We start from the raw sequence: 21,049 nt of genomic DNA, 5'->3' as shown, positions 1-21,049 counted from the left end.
GCACACACACAGTAACTGAAAGAGGCAGTGGTAAAAGCTTGGCAGAGCACCTAGTGAGTTACAGGAAAGGAACCTGTCTATTGAAGACCCTCACTGTCTGGCAGATGCAAATCTGGCCTTTGTGAAAAAAATGGCCAATGGCTGCCTCCCGCAGCACAGAACTATCAGTTATGAAATTAAGCAAATTTAACACTATTTTCCATTACATTTATATAGCAGACGCTTTTATCCAAAGCGACGTACAAAAGTTCATGTCATGATCATTGGACAACTACAAACACAGGTTCAATAAGGTACATTTTCCTAATCTTACACATCACACGCATGGCAGTCACAAAATTAAGGAACAATATAGTATACACATGATAACTTCAGTCCTTAGCCTGTGGCAAGGCCGTAGCAAGTTTGAAGTCAGAATGAATAGCCCATTAAATTTCAAAAACCCATTATATTTTGGCTTTTAAGGAATGAGAAGGTAATGGAGTTTTCCTTAGTTACAGTCAAGGTTCTGACACAATGACCTTGTTCTAAAATTATTAGTTATCAGTAAACTATTTAACTGAGCACTGCTTTCAATGCCAGCGAATGAGGTATGACACACGAAGCTGTGAGTTTTCAGGTGGTTTTTTTTGAAGCTGAGATGGAGCTGGGCAACTCCCAAAATTTCACAACTGAAATATGTTCTGGAAAGGGCTGATTGGCCGGCTGTCGGGTCCTCCCTACCCTCTCACATGACTCATGTTAAGCGCAGATATTTAGGTTCCAATTAAAAATGATTTACGGGGAAACTAACCCTCCCATTTAAGAGTGTGTAGATACCGTGTGGACGATAGTTCCGTAGTCACCTACAATACAGACAGTTCTGAGGAATTTTCTCCCAAAGTCCATGGAAATGTTCCTATCTGCTGCACTGTATCTTTTCACCCAACAAAAACACAGTGCGCATGGATGACTCAAATGATAGAATTTCTTACATTCTAGAAGCAAAACAATGGAATGGTCTCCCAGATTCCATGGAAATGTTCCTATGCGCTGTACTGCATTCTTTCAGCCAGCACAACCACACTACACATGGATGACTCAAATAATACAATCTCTTACATTCTAGAAGCACAATAATGGAATATGTATAAACCACAAATAAAACTGATCTGCCTTTTCTACACTCAGAACCCATTTTCTGCAGGGACACCCCACAAACCCACCCACTCGTGCGCCGTACATTTTAAAATCATTTCTCCCATGTCAGTGTCACTCGGATGTATTCCAAACATGCCCGGCAATCTACAGGGATTTTCTCTTTTTTTTTCTCCCAGAATATTTGGGGAATGACATCATCAAGGGCGCTGGTGTCTGAGCCTGGAGCAGCAGTGGAAGTGGAAGTTTTCTTCCACGTGTCACTGCAGCGAAAACTGGCTTTTCTGGTTTAACTGCCAGAGGAGGTTCAGAGGAGGGGGCACAGGGGGAAGGGACTCACCTCGTTTACCCTCTCCTCCTTGCAAACCAGTTGCAACAACGTGGTGCCGATGACAGTTCAGACTGGCTTAAAACTAGTTTCTCTGAAAAATGTTTGCTTTAGATTCAGTGGCCTTAACTTTCAAAGCTTTTTTAAAAAAAAATCATAACCCGTTAAGATTTGTATTTCCCTGAAGCCTTACGAACAAAAACTAAAGAGAACAACCAAAAAAAAAAAATCTGTGGCTGCACAAAAATGTTAAGCATTTTCCCCTTTGAATTTCTGCGTAAGTCAAAAGGTCAGGACAACGGTTGACCTAATTCAGGATGCGCAAACACACACCTACGTCTATAAATAGGAGGCGGCAGTGTCCCTCCCTCCGACGGCAGCTCGTGTGGAAGGGCGCATCACCGTGACGCACAAGGGTGCCAAGCGAAGGCCGAAGCCTTGGTGTAGGTTCAACACCAGAGCCCACGAAACGGCCCGTCCAAGGGGCCACACAAGCCCTCTACTCCCCCCCCCCCCCACCCGAGTCCTCCACACGTCCAACGGTAGCCTCCCCGCGTAATTCCGCCTCGCTTTATCACAGGAAAGCGGCTTCTGTGTGTGTGTGAGCTCTGTTGACATTTTTAAACTAACGGGCGAGATACACAAGGGAGCGGAAGGAGGAAGAGGGCAAGACCAGAGTGGTGTGAATGAGCGAGCGGAGGAGGAAGTGGGCGAGGGGTCAGAGGTCGGGATGAGGGAGCAGCCATATCTTCCCGCTGGGTAAACAATGAGAAGCCTCACTGGAGATGGAGAAGGGCTGAGTCTGTCAGCTCTCGAGTTTCTCCCTTAATAATGTGTTACGATATCGAGTTCAAAATGCCACTTCCACCCATCCGTTAAAAGAGCTGAATAAATTAAAATGGTGACCAGTGGTGTTAAAGAATAACGTTCATACACTGGATTTAATTATGTTTTTCTCTCTTGTATCTCGTGATACATTTCCTCCTAATGGTCTATATATAGCACACCACCCACAAGTCCAGCTCGATTATCACTTTGCTCAGATTATCCAGAGTAAATTTCAGCGAAAGATGACTCAGACTCCGGCCAGTTGACCATTACACCAACAGCTGCAGGAAATATGGGATTAGATCGGATTTCTCTGGGGGGGGGGGAATGCATGCAAGCTTCCTCTCTCCAGGTGACCCCCGTCGATCGCAAGGTGCCAGATGGCAATGAAATCCCTTAATTTGAATCAGTTTGTATAATCCCATGTGTCACCGGGGGACGCTGGTGCGCCGGGTGCAAACCGACAGGTCTGTGGCGGACCGTTTAAGGGTACGCCGTGAACCCGGGGGGGCCTTGCGCTGACGACCGCGACCAGAACGAGGTCACGCTCTGACATTCGCGGATGTGTGTGACGCGGGAGAGAATGCCCCGCTCGGCATTTTACTGCTTCGCACACACATCGCCGGGCGTCGCCGTGTCAACAAGGGCGTCTTTCCGTTCAGGCAGGGCAGGATTACGTGAACCCGTTCACCCCCACCCGCCACCCGCCACCCGCCTACCCCCCCACCCCCCCACCCCCCCCCACCCCTCACCCCCCTCGCCACATCTAGTCATAGCGCATCTGGCAGCTGAGCACAATAGACACCACCAAAAGGAGCTTCAGGGAAGACATCAGCTCAAAACGGCTACTGCGTCCAGTTCTGTTCTGCATGTACAGCAACAATCTTTTTTTATAAAACAAACACTCTTCCCTTGCGCTTCTAATCTGTGTATTTCCGTGATTAAATTTTAGCGCTGTGTTATGATCTCTGCCCGTTGTCTGCTGTAAGTTGAGGAACACATGCTTTTTAAATGCCTACTATCTGAAGGATATGCCAGGGTTCGAGGGTTAGAGCTTTACCCTATATCTGCCTTTGACCTGAAAAACCTGTATCAAGTCTGCAATCAGCTCGCCCAGTACGCCCACACAACAGACTGGCAAAAACACAAAAACCGCCTGACGCAGTGTGGCACCGGTAGTTACGCTGCCATAGCAACAACAAGACAAAAAAATGATTTCAATGCAGAAATAATTCTGGAGAATTTCACCAGTTCCCAGTGCCCATGTAATCATACCAATGCAGAGCCAGACCCAAAACCTCCCATAAGCCTTTTCCCGCCCAATTATCAACCATTAAGATCCATATGCGAAAGTACAAAAGGCAAGAGGAAGCAGTGGGGTAGTAAAAAAAAAAAAAAAAATACAAAAGGAAACGTCATAGCAGATGTTATCTGCCTTTGTGCAACAACCTGTTCTGCCTTATGACACGGTAGGCAGTTAGCAGGGTGATAGTGGCACAAGATGTCAGAAGTCAGGGTGTGTAAATCATCCCCACAACAGTTCTGAGAAATGATTAGTGGCATGGTGTATTATTACTGAAAATAATTCAGGGTACAACACAGCCCAAGGGCTAATAGTTACTAATATTTCATAATTGCTATGATCTCAAAATCATTCATCAAGCTTAGCACAATTATCACAGGGAAAACAAGTGTGAACACTGCAGTAACACGCAGAGAGCTTTGCATGTGGTTGCCTCACAGACAAAAGCCCTTTTCCTTTAACCTGACGTGACCTACCTTGTGTACACGCTCCTTCACAAGACCGCCCGGGGGAACGTGACCGGCGCCACGGGCACAGGAACTGACCGACACTCTTTCTACAGAAATAAAGAGATGAAAACAAAATACAAACAAAACACATTCTTGATGCTCTTCTAAAACCTCCTCGACTTCTGAACTTGTACGAAGCACTAAGCAAACAATGGGTCGGCGGTGCCTTTCTTTATAAAATAGCGGTTTCCTGTCAGAAGGTGATCTTAATCCAGAGTTGCAGAGGGAGTGAAGGCATGTCGGAGGGATGTCGGGAGGCTGTGATGCCTGGGCAGAGGAATGTGCTGCCGTTATCACTGGGAGTTACGCAAGAACGGCCTGGTGGAAACCTTCGCCTGGTACAGAGCGGGAATCCTGCCCCGAAGAATTCGCAACTGGAGGAAGTCGGACGCCCCGAACGTCCAATCGCACTTCATCCCTGAGAGCGTTTCACACACTTCCCTCCCTCCCTCCCCCAAAATACTATTTTTAGGTTCTAATTTACTGATTAGATTTTTTTTTTTTTTAAGGGGTCAATGATAATGAATTACAGGTGAGACAGGGAGGCCCTGCACTTAAAGACCTTAACATGAATTCACAGCAGTTGGGTAAAGCTTCTTGACTTCCTTTTTTAAAAGCAGCATCGTGTATTAGTGAGGGCAAGAGATCGGGCAGTAGTACTCTAATAAGAATATGTATATTCACCACATATACAATCGGTTACTTGAAAGTATTCTAGCATGTAGTGGACACTTGCATCTTCGTTTGAAATGGAGTACAGACAACAGCGCTGCCAAACATCCAGGCGTGCTCTGGTCAGCAACAGCTGAACAGTATTTCAGTTTTAATTCACTCGAGAACCTGCAGCTGGACAGTTCTCACAACATAACTCCATACATAACGGGCTTCTTCTTCCTCTTCGGGTCATATTCAGAATTCAAACAGCTGTCCTGTCTCTTACTTCAGCTGAATGATAAATTATTACACTGCATGATAAAATGCAGTATTTTTCCAGTGCTGTCCAGAATATTTCATCCTTAATCCATTTTGTTTTCAAAGCACTGGCTGGATTTTCAGCAATTCAAGCTCAGTCTTGTCTATTTTCTCCAATTTCTTCTTTCAATAACAGTGTCTCTGTAAACCGCACTATACAAATAAAATTTAATTTTAGGTAGTTTGTGCATATTTTTAATGCTCAGATTCATTTTCATTGCCCTTTTGCAGTAATTATTAGATTATGAGATCATGTGAAGAACAGAATTTAGCTCATTTTAAGGTGGCGGACACAAGCGCAGAATATTCCTTTCCGAGCGGGGGACACGGGTTTAATTTTAACAGCGGACCGTCCACAGACCTGTCTGATAGTGGCTGGGGTCTCGTAACGTGTGAGACGCGGGTATCGAATACACAGATGAAAGGAGGCCTATAAATTTGGGCCTTTGTCTGCCTGTTCAAAGGCTGCAGCTGCCGACTGTGTGAGGTTTTAGCTCCATTCATCTGGGGGGCCGGGCCTCGGGGGGGTCGGGGGGGTTCGGGGGGGGGGGGGGTGTCCCGGGGCAAAGACAGAGCGTGCGCCGAGGAGCGAACATCAAAGGCGAGAGAGGCGCTCCCCCCGGTGGGCCCGGCACCAGCCAGCCAGGTATCAGGAGCAGGGGCTCAACGCCGGGACCCGCTCTCTGTCATTAACATCACAGGGTCGCCGCGTTGCCACGATTTCGTTTAAATTTTTTTAAAAAAAACTCTGTCCAGAGACGTCTTATCAAACTCAACTCAAGGACTAAAAGTCCTTACAAGAAGACCACCGGCACAATACCTGGGCTTGAGAATGAGGACGGGGATAATAGGTAGCTATAGCGACTGTCTGTTTTGTATTTCGGTCTGCACCATTCGTAACATTTATAAAAGTTAATTTAACAGTTAACAGACAATCATTTTTTTCATCATTGCAAGTACATGGAAATAGAATACTTTGAAACAACACCCCCCCCACCCCTTTCTCCACAGTTTGAAATCACCAATCAAAAGGCTCAAGTAACCACAGTGTGCCACCCGTAAAGTGCGAGAAGCACAGAAGCCCTCGCACCCTTGCAATGCCCCGACTCAGAAAATACTTTATTCCTTTCCCCCACTGCACAAATTGCAAATACCCCCCCGCCCCTAACCCATATTTTGCTGTGCCCCACTTTCTACTGCCCTCTACAACAAATTCGGTTAACATTTGCATCCCATGTAAATCACAGTGAGGCACAGGATGAGAGAATGCCTGTGTGTGCACGCATTTGAGTTCCTTTGCATGTAAATGCGTGAAGTCTTAACAAGCACTGGACTGTGAGAGCACTGCAGGCTCTCTGTGTGCGTTCTGCTGTGAACGTCTGCCATGCGTGTGCGACAGGATTCATCTTTACACAGTCATACACACTGATGAGGTGTGTAAGCTGCTTGGCAACCAGCATGTGTCTCCAGTGTAACGGGAGTGGGGGGCGAAACGAAGGATTCGCGGGGCTCAGTGGTACCTGCAGAACCAGCCACACCTGGATAGGCAGACGGCATGTGCATCCTTACACCATTAACACACCTGGGAGATGGGAGACCCCACCTGTCCCACATCAAACAGCCACAACAGGACAATTACACCACCCTCCAGCTGACTTCCTGCTTTTTCTTATGAAGCCAGATAAATACACATAGCCGTATACACCCCAATGAAGGCGCTTTGAGACTCAAACCATAAGCAAGCTGGTTCAATGCGTTTCTTTTTTTTCCCCATAGGTCCGTCAAACCAGAAAAAGCTTTGTAATCTAATCGCTTGAATACAAAAAGAGTGCCTTTTCAGCCCCACAATATTTTCATTTTCATGTTTTTTCATACCCCCACCCCCCAAGATTTTAATTGCAAGCTGTGTGATGCATTAAAGCACAGAGGCAAGCATGGTCTGCTGTTATTCAGACTTGAATGTGGAGCATGGATGATACCACTAGCCTATAATCCAAGGAGTACTGGAAAAGAAAATTACTGCACTGTGGCTACATTTTTGCCCACATTTTACAGATAAAGTTGTTGCCTTTTAAAAAAACGTTCTGAATATTTCAGAGAGAAAAAAACACACACACACACACGCACGCACACACAGATGCACGCACACACACGCACACACACACACACACACACACACACGCACACACACACATAACATTTAGTTTTTCGCCGTGCTCTGGGTGAGAGCGCAGACGTTCTGCTCTCATGGTTTCAGCACTGAGGGCAGAGCTGCAGCCAGCATCACCCCTCGTAAAAAACACAACCCCCCGGATTATCCCTGCCCCTCAAAGGGTTAATTAACCAGGTGATTATTAGGGGGGACCCCGTTAATTAGGGCCATCTGTAGATGAACAGGTTAACAGATGGTTCGGGGAACAAAGGGGTCACGACTACATTTCAGCACTGCAGTGGAGGAGAGCCGGCGATGTAAAAATCTGTTCATCGGCTTTCAGGAGCCAAACCAAAATCCCTCCTTTTCTTTTAACATCATCTCTCAGCAGGCAGACCGGTGAAGCAGGGAGTGGCTATTCAAAATGGCCGTCTGTTGTGCGTTTACATTGCTCGGGTGATTTCGGCATCATTCTTAATGGGACGTGCAATGGCAGCTTACGTAATAAATGATGTTACGAATACCTTGGGGGACTTTCAGATTTGGTCCAACCAGTACTGTATTTTGCGCATTATTTCTGTCATTGCACATGTAGTTATCATTTGTATCAGAGGCATACACCATATTATCAAAAAGACCAAAAGACCAGAACTAAAATGCATTACCCAATGTAAGGACAAACCACAATGCAGTCAGACTAAATATGGGTCATAGTTGTTTGTATGCATCTCAAAACCTTCATTTGTATTCCAAATTATACTTCAAATAAAGCTCAAAGGATGAAAATGGGTGACAAAGAAATGTAAAGGCTTTTTGAATGCAGAGCTTCAACTTGCTTCTATAGTGTTGAAACAAAAGAACATTTACTCAAACATTTACTTGTTAAACAGATTTGGCCTGTTCATCTTTTGAGCTACGGTCCTTCAAGTCTTCTTACAAATGGCATTTATTTTTTGAACTTCAGAGACTGTTAATATCTTACAATGCATTCCAGGTATTAAAACCACTAGACTAGACAAAGTAGACTTTTAGGCCCTATGATTGGTTGTTTGGTAAAACAGACTGTACCACTGTCAGGAAAAACAGGTATGAAAAAGTGCCTATAAATGGTACAAACGCTTGTCACTGGGGTGGTGCCCTATAGGTATATAATACTGCACACCTAGCCAGCAATACATAATTCATTTGTACATTTTTTGCGAGTAAATGGTACTTACGAGTACCCAGATAGAACATTATTGAACTTTCAGAGTACATTTGGGTAAATTTGTTCCTTAAAGAACACAAACGTACCTCCACTGCACCTTTATTTCTGACAGCGATGGATGTGTAGGGTAATTAAACCTTTGATTAAACCTTTTTCACCTTGAAACTGAGGGGGCCGATGGCGGGAGAGCCTTGTGACCACGCCTCTCTGCGGGTATGAAACGGATTGGGCGCGGGAGGGGGGAGGGGGGGTGTTGGGGGTTGGGGGGTGACTGGAGCTGGGAAACATTGCATCAGAGAGGCCCCCGCCCTGGCAACGGAGCATCTCTACTAGGCTCGGGGGAGACGGGGGAGAAAAACAGGAGCTGTTCCTTCACGGGCCATTCCGAGCACCAGGGCCAATAAACCAACAATAACAACGTTCGCCCAACACCGCTTTCAGTACAAGGATGTTTTGCATCCTTGTTATTAATACAATATTTTTATGCATTCTGTACAGCTGCATTTTTGATGCATAGCCCATGTGCGTGCACGCACATTTCAATTCTTTATTTAGGTCCATGTTTATAAAATACATAGTAAGGGCCCAAATATATTTCAGTTGCTGTCTGATGTCCTTCACTTGAGTAGCAGAATGCATACCGGTAGGGATAGAGCAAACAAAATGCAGGTTAGACATTTGTTTTTTGTTAAAATTTGAACCACTTTCAGCATTTCATGGCCACCAGAAAGAAGCTGCTGCTCTAAGGACAACCCTAAGTGTGCAGATGAAGGTACAGCTATTTTCATCATTTTCAGTGATGCTATTGATTTTCTGAAACAGATTCTAATTATACAACCAGTTCAGACTCAGTCCAAAAACTAGACATATTGTTAGTAGGTGGGAAAGACAAAAAGTGCTTAATGAGCCTAAAATAGGCCCGGACAAACATAAATACACATGAAAATGAAAGGAGGAGAAGATTTTCAAGGTTGTACCTGTCTTCACAGTGCCTCTCTGCGGGTATGAAACAGTTCAAACAGCGACAGCTCCCCCTAGGGGCCAGACTTCAATCATTGCAATCCTGAGTTGCAAAGGAAACAGGAGCACAGAATATAAAACGCATTACTTGTTAACATTTTGCCATTTCACTATATTGTGAAGTCTTAAAATAAACCTAATGTCTTTATTTGATAGTGTTTTAGACAGTAGTCAACAATGGACTGGAATAGGCCAGCCGTTTTTAATGGGGGAAAAAAACCACAGTTGATTGCAAACGTGTGAACACCAAATGATTATCTAACAGAAGTACTGTTCTGTATCCCTATTAGAATCTTACACTAAAAAAAATAAAAGACGACATAAAATCGACATTATGCTATTCATGCCCTTCACACCTAATTATAACTGCTATACCATGTTACACATTTTGTCTTGTGCTTCTACATAAGCTGAAATAGAAAATAAATATGTTCAGATTGAATTGCAGGACCACAACCTTGGGAGGGCTAGTTTTATATTTTTGGGCCTGTGCTGGCCAAACAATATAAGTTGCTTATATAGTGGATGTCCTCTGGTCCCTCAAAAACCCAGGGTAGATCCTCTTAGACATGGGGTTTATGGTGGGTAGATGAAAAACATACTGATTTTTACCCATTTATATTTGGTCTTCAGAAATATTATGTCGTTAGAAAAATAAAAGCAAATTATTACATAATTATTGCTCTTCCCTACACTGCATTGACAATAATATTATAATTATAATATTATAACGCAGTATTATATTATTCACTTATTGGTGGTGGTGGTGATTACAGGCCATTGTCGCACAGTAAAGGTCTAACACCTGGAAGAACATTTGAAATTGAATTCAAAAGCGCTTTCTCTCAGTTTTGATTGGATTTCTGTGTTTACATGAAGGGCCTTTACTTTGTAATACACCCTGTGTGAAAAAATAAATCTAATGATGGTCCCCAAATCATCCTTAGATTAAAGTCTTAGGTTAAATAAAGTACAATTACATATTGAGTCATTAAGATCATACAAATACATACAGATCATACAAATACAGTCAGATATAATTTACTGGACCAAAGCAAAAGAAGTCTGCTCGTATTTTTGCAATAAATGGCACAACAACGCCAAATTAGGTCCAAGTAGGCAACAGTTCAACAAGTACTTTACTAATAACACTAAACCATTAGAGACACAGAAGAACAGTGTAGCAGTTTGCTTACTGACGATTCCAAGTACAAGGCCATCGCAAACTAGTTAGCACACCAAGCCCATCTAGTTTGTTTGCAAACAATTTTGATCAAAAAACACATTTAATCTGTCTATGTTGCGGTCAAAGTTTTGTTAAATGAATATTGTTATTACGTTCATTTTTCACGATGCGAGGTTAAACGTTGACAAATAAACCATGTAATTTTATATGAAAATACGTACTTTGGCCGTAAACACACGGGTAGGAATAGCTGTGCTTTGCTTCTTGAACACACCCCCTTTACAGTGGGGCTCAATGTATCCTAGCAACCGCGTAGGCCTGGCGTTTTTGTTGCAAATGTGCTGGCAGTCAACTGTTTGATGCCTGGAGTTCACTTCCTTATGGTGTTCTAAGGTAGGGCGGGTGTGTCTTTGATTTGCTAAACTTGATAACAATACACCAATCTATTGTTCCCTTCCGAAATGTCGTTATACAGTGGTATTGTTCAGAAATTAAAACCACCGTATTTAGTTTTCGACTTGCCTACGATTCGCACGTTGGTCAAAGCTGTTGTGGTAACGCTGGCTAGCTACCGCTAGATAGCCAGTGTACCGGCAGCTAGCTGAGCTAGGTTTTCACTCGTTTTTAGCTAGCTAGTCAGTTAGCTTTTGATAGATGTTTACATGGTTGCCGAGTTTTACTCGTAGTTATATATGGCGTTAATAAGGTATCGTGAGACATTTTATCAAACAAGCTAATTATTAAGTTTATGTCTACCTGCAAATATGCATACCCTAGGCATCGGATACGTTTTTCAAACAAAGCTCAGTTAAGCTTTGTTTTACTGTACTATCTACTAATGTTCGTTATCAAAGAACAAATCAATGCGGCTCGTTAGTTAGGCTATAGCTTGCTAGCCAGATATTTCGCAATTTGTACCCACACCGTAGCCAGTCTCTGCCTTTGGACTGATCTAACGTATATTGTCTGTACACTAACTTGATATATGTAACTTATGGAAGGGCATCAAGCAAACGTTTGTGAGCACATGCTGCCAAACACTGGGGTAACGTTGAGCGTTGTCTTCATTATGTGCGTATAAATGGGCTCACCACCTATTGTACAGGGAGGCCATATCTATTCTGCCTGAAATAATGTTTCCTTGCTACCCTTCTAGATGAAATATAGAATAGTCTATAAGGCAGGCTAACTTGCCAGTGTTACCCATGTTGGACACATTTCCTCAAGTTAAAAAACAAAACAAAAATGTCTACATACCGGATTGTAAAGTGTTCTAAGTAATGTATGATTCTGACGTTGTCACTAAATGTTCATTACTCGTAGGGCTGGTTGGGGTGGTTATGGCTCTGTCAGTCTTCATCCTCTTCGCAGCAACAGCGCTTCAAGTTTTTTGTGAAACTTCAGTAATCAAGGTAACTAGCTTATACTGTTACTTCCTCAACAATACAAATCTTTTCATATCACACACTGATTTTAAGTATTTCTTGTTGCGTGTTCATATTAATTAGCCAGTTTCTTGACGTTATTAATATTTTTTTATTTTAATTTTGGTTCTGGTTTCAGTTCAAAGGAATAAGAGTTTTTGTTATGACGGGACGGCGCCAGCAGAGGGTGCGCTCCTTCGGTTTTGCACTAGATTGTTATGATATTTTAGTAAGGCAAGGCGTTGGCTTTGTTTATAATGAAATGCCTTTATACATTGTAAATACAGTATAGCTGTCACATACCCAGGTTTTTGCCCTTTATTTATAATTTCCTTCAAAGTAGTGCACCCGACTGAAGTTTGGAGTATGGCTTTGTTGCTTTTAAATGGTTGCTGATTATTTAGAGACCATTCATTTGAAGGCCACCTCTGTTCTTTTGCTACAAGAACACTTTTTTTGCAGCACATTTGCTAAGGGTTGCAAATTCCAACTTCTGCCTTTGGAAAGGGGCACGATTCCAGGACTTGTTATTGGTGACCTTTTGCTGAAGTATCTCCTGTTATAAGGCGAAGGTCAGGGTAGTCTCCACACTGACGGTTCGCCACCTTAAATTGCATTAATGTTCTCTCATGTGACGGATATCCCAGGACTGATTTGAGCTCACGCCAAGCACTTTATGAGGCTCTCCGTCTTTCCTGAGACGCCTCCAGTTCAAAGCAGGGGAATTCCTGAAGAATGCGGCCCCGTGCGTTTTTTTTTTCACAGAAAAGAGTTGAGCAACAAAGGCCTTTATTTAGTGTCCCGCTGATGGAGCAGTCTTAAGGGAGGGTTTCAGTCATGAGCTCTGCGCAGTCAGACACTCGTGCGTTCCACATGAAGTCGACTGCGCAGCTGAGCTGCTGGAGGGCGGAGTCAAGAGAGTCAGTGGCTGGAATCATAGGCTTTGCATCCTTCAACTTGTAGTGATGAGAGAGGCCTGTGGATCCAGGAAATGTCTAGTTTGGATAAGAATGGTTTTTTTTTTTAAAAAAAAGAGGGCTGCTTTGTTCAAGCAGGAGTGACAACATTCCTGTTTTCACCTCTTTTTTTCCCTCTTGTGGTGGGGAATTGTGACACAGATGCAAAGAACAATAATTCCTGTTTCTGTAACGGCCGCAAAGGAGCCGGATAATCAGGTTTCGGCCTCCCCCCCGCCCCCCACTCCCCCCCAGCATTGGGTCTCCATGACAGTGCCATTCTTGTAGAAACTATGAAATTATATTCATACTTCATCTATTACCATTACACTCCGTCTATAAAATTTGTTGGCTCTTTTAATTCGAGGTGTGATCAGATGTAGTAGCAAATAGTGATTGCACTCTCAGACATGATGAGGTTAAGAAAGCGGTCTTGTCTGCAGATCGATGCATCTTGTCTGCAGTTAAATTATAAATACCAGAAAGTCCATTGTGTACTTCAGATAGTCATTTAATCTTATTGTCCATCTATGACTGTGTGTGTATGTGTATGCGTGTGTGGATGTGTGTGTGTATGTGCATGTGTTTGTGTGTGTGTGTGGATGTGTGCGTGTATGTGCATGTGTGTGTGTGTGTGTGTGTGTGTGTGTGTGTGTGCGTGTATGTGCATGTGTGTGTGTGTGTGTGTGTGTGTGTACGTGGCAGGCGCTGCTCCCAGGCCCCAGTGACTGCTGTGCAGAGAATGGCATGGTGGTGAATGGAACCTGCGCGAACAGCACCCAGTGTGAGCCAGGTACCCACAGTGATTTACCCTGTAAACGTGCACACCTGCTCCTGCCTCCGCCCTGTTGAACGTGCACACCTGCTCTGCTCACCCGCGAGCCCGCTCTCCCCCCGCCGCTGACTCCCCGCTCCGCTGCGCGTGTTTCCGCAGGCTGCTTCCTGCGCGTCCTGGGCAACGACACGGCTCTCTGCGTGCTCTGCGACACGCTCCCCCTGGAGTCGGACAACTTCTCCAGCTGCAGCTACGGTCGGTGTGTCCCGAGTGCAGCCCAGGCCCACTGCTTCAGTACAGCACATTACAGGCTACATGGCATTTACATCCATTTATACAGCTGGATATATACTGAAGCAATGCAGGTTAAGTACCTTGCTCAAGGGTACAACGAACCTGTGACCTTCAGGTTACAAGAACAGTTCCTTACCCATTATACTACACTACGCAATAGCATGATATAGGGACTGTAACATAGACATGGAATGGAAAGGACGTTGGCGAACTGTTCGTTTTTTAGATGTCCTAATTCTCTTACATTGCTCATATAGGAATGTATGGGTTTGTCATTGTTGTGCAAGGGCCATTGTCTGATGGAAAGGTAGAAGCAGGTCTGTATTGTTAGCAGGAAATGTACACAGCGTGTCTTCCTTTAGATGAACGGTTACATTGGTATGTGATTCTTCAGTTAGAGATGTTTATCTCTCATTTTCTTGTGTTCTTTGTTTCCTGCAGTTCCTGTGAGGACAAATGTAACCCTGTTCACTACTGTGATGCCCAAAATCGGTAAGAAATTGCAGCCACATCCTGTTGTTTTGGTATTGAAAGTTCATCTACAATGCCAGTAAGCATTCAGTTTCCACCAATGCAATGTCAGCCGGCTGAACAAGCTACCTGAGTATTGAGCAAGCTCTCCACTTTCGGGCGTAGTGATGTCTTGAGCGGGTGTTGAGTTGCTTTTATGTGTGAAAAGTGATGCTGACAATGCATTGTCAGTGTCGGGAATGTGTGGTAATAGTAAAAACTGATACAATCTGTTTGTCTTATGAATTACACAGTAGGTGGAGCATGTGTGTGGTCTGTGTACATGTGCGTGTTGCAGTAGGTCATGATCTGCTTTGGTGGTTTGTGAGTGTGAGTGTGAGTGTGTGCGTGTGGTGCGTGCGTGTGGTACGTGTGTGATGCTTGCATACGTGTGCGTGTGTGTGATGCCTGCATGCATACGTGTGTGTGTGTGTGTGTGTGTGTGTGTGTGTGTGTGTGTGTGTGTGTGTGTGTGGCGTGTACGTACGCGCACGTGTCACAGTAGGTCACGTTCTGCTTTGTGTGGTTTGTGAGTGTGTGTGTGGTGCGTGTGCTACGCGTGTGTGGTGCGCGTACGCATGTGTGTGTGTGTGTGTGTGTGTGTGGTGTGTGCTTACGCATCACAGTAGGTCACGCTCTGCTTTGTGTGGTTTGTGAGTGTGTGTGTGGTGCGCTTATGCATGTGTGTGAGTGGTGTGTGTGTGTGTGTGTGTGGTGTGTGCGTGTGTGTGTGTGGTGTGTGCGTACGCGTCAGAGTAGGTCACGTTCTGCTTTGTGTGGTTTGTGAGTGTGTGTGTGGTGCGCGTGCTACGTGTGTGCGTGTGTGCATACGCGTACGCTTCACAGTAGGTCACGTTCTGCTTTGTGTGGTTTGTGAGTGTGTGTGGTGCGCGTACGCATGTGTGTGCGTGGTGTGTGCGTGCGTGTGTGCATACGCGTACTCTTCACAGTAGGTCTGCTTTGTGTGGTTTGAGCGCGTGCGTGTCGCGGTAGCTCATTCTGGTGGCTCGTGAGCAGGTGGTCCGGGCGTGGTCGCCTCCCTCCTGCTGGGAACGCTGCTGGCGAGCCTCTTCCTCATCCTGTCCGTCGCCTCCTTCTTCTACCTCAAGCGCTCCAACCGCCTCCCCGGACTTTTCTACAGGCGCAACAAAGGTACGGCAGCTCCTTCAGTCAGCCAATCAGACCGTTAGTGTGATTTAACTGTGTCTGCCAGACGCCCTTATCCAGGGTATGCCTTTTCACAGGTCACTCAGTTCAGTATCGTATCAAGCAGGCTGTATTTAATGCAGTCCTTGACAAAGGCGTTGGCACGTAGCAACTCACAGGAGAATTAAAGTAAAGAAAAGCAACGTTATTCTGGTCATACTGTGAAAGAGCAGAACTGTGCAGTGAAGTTCACACAGACCTGATTTAAAAATCAGCTTTTGGTCTGTTTGGTTTAGTTTTTTAGGCTGGTAAGATGCAGGTATATATTTTGGTAATCCAGATTGAGGCAGAGTAGTTTAAAACGGGCTGTCCAATCCGGTGCAGGTGGAAAAGGTGTCCTTTTGACCTCGTCAAAGGTATTCCCACTGAGCAGGCCAGGGGTGGCAGTGATGAGGACAGTGCATGAGGTAGACTATCAGGCAGGGAGGGCCGGCTTCACTGGGCGTCCCCGCCCCTTCTCATTATGTACTCACATATGATTGGCTTGTTTAGTTGTGGATTTCTTTCATGAATTGCCTTTTTGACAAGATGGGGAGATTTGTCTGAAATGTATACACAGGTAAATAATTATAGTGTGTGTGTGTGTGTGTGTGTCTTTTACAGCCTTCATTTTCCAACCCAGTGAGACGGTAAGTTGGTTTAAGTGCTTAATTGCCTTCATTGTATTGTCCCAGTTCTAATAATAATGTAACAGTGTAAATATTGTAATGTCTTCAGTTCTGATAGATGTTGAATTTGCTGTCCATTCTGTCGTGCATGTAGGATTAATGCATTGTTTTTTATTCATGCTCTCTGAAGGCTGTGATGATACCTACACCTACGTCCTCAGGTAAAGCTGGGTACTCAACTTTATGGGGGGGGGGGGTGCACTTGATACTTTTAATGATAACTATGTATATTAATAATGACGGCTGAGGCTCCTTCCTCTGCATCTAAACGGGTTATTTGGGAAGAAAAGAGCCCAGCAGTTGAGCAGTTTTGACTCTGGCTCTCCGCGTTCTCAGATCAGGTGGACAAAATGGTGAATCATGACTGTAGCAGGTTTCAGCAGAGACTGGAGGGAGGCGGCTTTTGTGTCACCGTGGGGACAGGGCTAGCATTGTTTCCCCCAGCAGCGAGCAGCGAAATGCAATACGCCTGAGAATGAAGCAGGCGGGAGCTGCACCACTCACCACTCAGGGGGGGCGGAGTCTCTGATCCAGCACAGTACCACTTAGGGGGGCGGAGTCTCTGATCCAGCACAGTACCACTTAGGGGGGCGGAGTCTCTGATCCAGCACAGTACCACTTAGGGGGGCGGAGTCTCTGATCCAGCACAGTACCACTTAGGGGGGCGGAGTCTCTGATCCAGAACAGCACCGCTTAGGGGGGCGGAGTCTCTGATCCAGCACAGTACCACTTAGGGGGGCGGAGTCTCTGATCCAGAACAGCACCACTTAGGGGGGCGGAGTCTCTGATCCACACAGCCGCTTCTCCCTCACTGCAGATAGGGGCCACAACACTAGCCCTCCAATACTTGCGATTTCCATGAAGAGGCGTGAATTTAGAATTTTAGAATTACCAACAGTTATTGGACATCCTGTACCGAACCCATGCTGAACAAACCACCCCTTAACTCAGCTTTAAATGCTGCGATTCAGACGTTTCCAGGGATTCATTGCTTGATGGAACCACACCAAGTGCCCTTCGAGCAGTTTATTAACTACATTTTTTCTCCGTCTTAATTACCTGGGCCGGTGTCTTTTATATATAACAAATTGCATTTATAATGCCTTACTTGTTATTGTTATTAGTTTCACCTCTTATTTGACCTTAAGGCCGGTCAGTTTTAACATCGGGCAAATATGAGCTGCAGGCATGTTCTGTACACTAATGCACGTTGTTTAAATGGGTTGTGTTTGAGAACAGACTTGGCGGCCTCGTTAAGGTGGCTAGTGAAATAGTGGGGGTGAGTCAGGTCTGGCTCCAGGACATTTACTGCGAGCAGGTCCTTAGGAAGGCCAAGGCTATTTAACACTGCCCTGACCAGCCCCTGCAGAAGGAGTCTGAGCTATTGCCCTCAGGCCGCCATTTTAGGGTGCCTGTCAGGAGGACTAAGAGATCCAAGGTCTTCGTTGTCTCTATGGCAATCGGCAGGCTCAGTATGAAATAGCTCATGCACATCATGGCCACTCTCTCTGCCCTCTCTGCACTGATACTGCTCTTAGCACTGTGTATTAATGCACTGCTTTTACCTCATTTCTGACCATAGCTGATTTTGTTGATTTATTATTTAGTTATTGTTTGATTGTTTTTATTTAATTTAACATTTTATTATTGTCTTATTGTTTTATGGTTGCCCTGGTCAATTTTAAAGTAGTAGTTGGTAAATGTGTTGAACACTGGCTGCAAACCAAACCAAACCGAAATGGGACAATAAAGATTGACTGATTGATTTAATGCAAAATTGCTGCTTTACACGAACACAATTTAATCCAAATGCATCTTTTCTGGAGTGGATATGGGAAGGTTGCATGTGTGGCTACACATATTGGGTGAGATACACTAGAAGTGCTGGCAACAAACAGCAGTCTGTGGATACGTTAGTCGTTCATTTTTCCCTTCTTTAGCAATGACAGGGCCCCATCCATCACACAGGGACTGTTTACTTTGTGGGAGTCCGTGTCAACGTGCCGTAAGGTGTATGCTGAGGGAAGCACAGAAGCTGTTTCAAATGGGAACGGCAGACTGAGTGTGACTGCAGTGCATGAGGAGTTTCAGTGTGGCTGTCCTGTCTGCTCCCTGGTCCCCATCTAACCGGAGAGGGTGTGAATGTCAGAGCATTTAAGGGGTTAAATCCAACTGCTTTGGTCTCATCTGGCCTCCTGCTTTCTGTCTGTCTGTCCGTTCGTCTGTCCGTTTGTCTGTCTTTTGTCTGTTTGTCTGTCTGTCTGTCTGTCTGTCTGTCCGTTCGTCTGTCCGTTCGTCTGTCCGTTTGTCTTTCTGTCTGTCTGTCTGTCCATAGTGAGAAAGCCCCGGTACGTCAGAAGGGAGCGTCCCTCGGCAACGGCGGCGTCCAGCGCCGCCACCATCTCCACCGCCGCCGTCACCAAGGTCAGCAACGTGTGAGCGCGTGCAGACAGGCCTGCCCGGGACCCGCGCCATCCCGCTCACTGGGGGGGGTCCCTGGGGGGGCCGTCCTCCCGTTTCGGACACTGTTAGCGTAGCGTACGTATTTCTCCTGCAGGCTGCCCTGTAGCGTCTGCCTGGGAACAGGCTAGCGTTCCCCGTCCCACCCGAAACTTCAGCCTGGACCTGGACCGGGTCCCCTTTCTCTTTTGATATAAACACATACTCATGTACAGCTGATTATTTGATAATTGGGGGCAGAGGGCTTTTGGCTTTTGGGGGTGAAGTGTTGTTTTCTTAAAGCAATCTTGGGATGCCACTACTGAATTTGAATACCTTCTTATGAGATTAATTTATTTTCCCTGTATTTATGTTATTTCGTCTTGGTACTTTTGCGTTATTGTATGGAGTATTATGCCAAAAAAACTGAGCTGTCGGTAGATTGTAAACACACCAATTGGTCAACCTAAGACTGGGAAAAAAATGCCAAATGTCACGGTGGCCTTTTATGTATGCAGTGATTGCTTTAGACTGGGTACAAGCGTGCGGTCATGTTCCAGACTTTGACACTGCAAGAGAGCTGGTTGGCACCTATTATTAAATTAAAGAGCACAGAAGAGCATCGAGAGGAAAATAAATCACGAAGTTTTAATGAGAACATGTGCTAACAGTTAGAAACTTCATGCGCAGTCACAGCTTTTAAATGAGGCCACAGTTTGCAGTAGTCCTTCACTTGGTGAACTCTTGTGAGAAGTGGCATATTGCAACAGATGTTCGTACAGATGTTAACATTTGCTTTAACCCAGCATTTCTCAGATCAGTTAGCAGCAATCCTCAACTGACCTTGCAAGAGACCAACTTGGATATTGAGAAAAATGAAGAATACCCAATGACATTGCATTCTTTGTATGTAGTATGGAGTGTAATATGTTCTCAGGGAAACTAGTGAAGGATGCTATTCACAAACATGAGAAGAGTTACCAGGACACCTAAGAACTGGTGAAATTCAACCACTATGCCTGACAGTTCAGTCTTGTAGTTCCAGTTCCCCATAATGCATTTGGGAAAATTCCATTCCGTCAGAACATACGCATGTAGACATCCACCGGCTCATTTAGCTGTCGTGTGTTTAAATGTTCACACATGAATGTGTCAAAATATCCCAAAGTGAACTTGAAAGTGAGTGGGAATAGTCTTACTGTTAACAAGCAACAAAACCAGTGGGAAATCAGCTATCCTTGACTGTAGATATGTTAATGAAGTTTAGAAATTGTGACTCATGGTGAATGTAAACAATACTGTAGATTTCCTCTACTTTTTACATTGAGTTTTATGAAATGTGTAACAGTCTTTGAGAAGCACCTTTTTGATTTCAGCATTCACTCGTAGCTGTAAGTAGTCTTTAAAATCGGAAAGCTCAAGTGAAAGCTCAAAGCATCACACTTCATCTTTGTAGACAAGACTGGCAAGTGTCTACTGTAGTTGCCAAATGAACATTTGCCTGAGGTGAAAGTGCACATATATTGACTGCTTTTGTGGTGCCAAGTGTCCTGATGAATGGATCCTTCATACCTTTTTCCTGGAAATTGTATACTTGAGTTGTAGCTGCACAGGGAGGATGGGTTTTTTTCTCTCTCTCTGCCATTGTCCTTGGACATTTTGAAAATGTTCAGCAGTTATTTTGGTTTAATGCTGTATTGTTTTTGATGTAGGAGTGAAGTTAGTGGGTGTGGTAAGAATTGACAACTCGACAACCACTCTGAACTGTGTAGAATTGTGTGCCAATGGGCAAGAGCCAGAATATTTTTTGAACTGCATGATCCAGAAAGAGTTGAAAAGCAAGGCGTAGTTTCTGAGGCTGTGCACATCTTGTATGCCAGTTGCACCATGAAATGTTACTACTGGCTGGCAAAATGGTCTTGTGCCCACGTGCAGTATTTATTCAAAGCCCATGATATAATGGCTGTTGTACAGCAATTTAAACCTGTACATATTGTACATACTGTTTTATACAGACAGTGTATGTATTTTCTGTTTTGTACCGACTGTATTTTCTATGTAACGATTCCGAATTTAAGTTCGTATGGCTTAATGTGAATATGAGGAGAAAAGACAATAAAGCTTTGTGACTCCAA

The 21,049-nt window shown here is 44.7% G+C and overlaps 1 protein-coding gene and 1 long non-coding RNA gene across 3 annotated transcripts in view; one reads left to right on the top strand and one right to left on the bottom strand.

The window, feature by feature from the left end:
• The window catches only part of LOC135237508 (uncharacterized), a 31,133-nt gene extending 20,150 nt beyond the window's left edge, over positions 1-10,983 (bottom strand). The window contains exons 1-3 of the long non-coding RNA XR_010324845.1: positions 10,864-10,983; positions 9,414-9,499; positions 4,073-4,152 (exon numbers count right to left, since the gene is read on the bottom strand). This is a non-coding gene — a long non-coding RNA (uncharacterized LOC135237508). The remainder of the gene's footprint in view (positions 1-4,072; positions 4,153-9,413; positions 9,500-10,863) is intronic.
• c13h1orf159 (chromosome 13 C1orf159 homolog) lies at positions 10,901-21,049 on the top strand. 2 transcript variants are annotated; one of them, XM_064304684.1, is made up of 9 exons: positions 10,901-11,035; positions 11,966-12,054; positions 13,728-13,815; positions 13,957-14,052; positions 14,533-14,583; positions 15,619-15,753; positions 16,411-16,436; positions 16,606-16,636; positions 18,811-21,049. In XM_064304684.1, the coding sequence occupies exons 2-9, from the start codon at positions 11,983-11,985 to the stop codon at positions 18,912-18,914; spliced, it is 603 nt and encodes a 200-aa protein (XP_064160754.1). In that variant the 5' UTR covers positions 10,901-11,035; positions 11,966-11,982; the 3' UTR covers positions 18,915-21,049. The 2 variants fall into 2 exon arrangements, with proteins under 2 accessions (XP_064160754.1, XP_064160755.1); XM_064304685.1 differs by lacking the exon at positions 10,901-11,035 and adding an exon at positions 11,143-11,348.

This window comes from Anguilla rostrata, chromosome 13 (genome assembly GCF_018555375.3).
Source record: "Anguilla rostrata isolate EN2019 chromosome 13, ASM1855537v3, whole genome shotgun sequence".
NCBI classification, from domain to species: domain Eukaryota; kingdom Metazoa; phylum Chordata; class Actinopteri; order Anguilliformes; family Anguillidae; genus Anguilla; species Anguilla rostrata.
The sequence above is the reverse complement of the archived record's forward strand: the minus strand, read 5'-3'. Positions and strand labels throughout refer to the sequence as shown.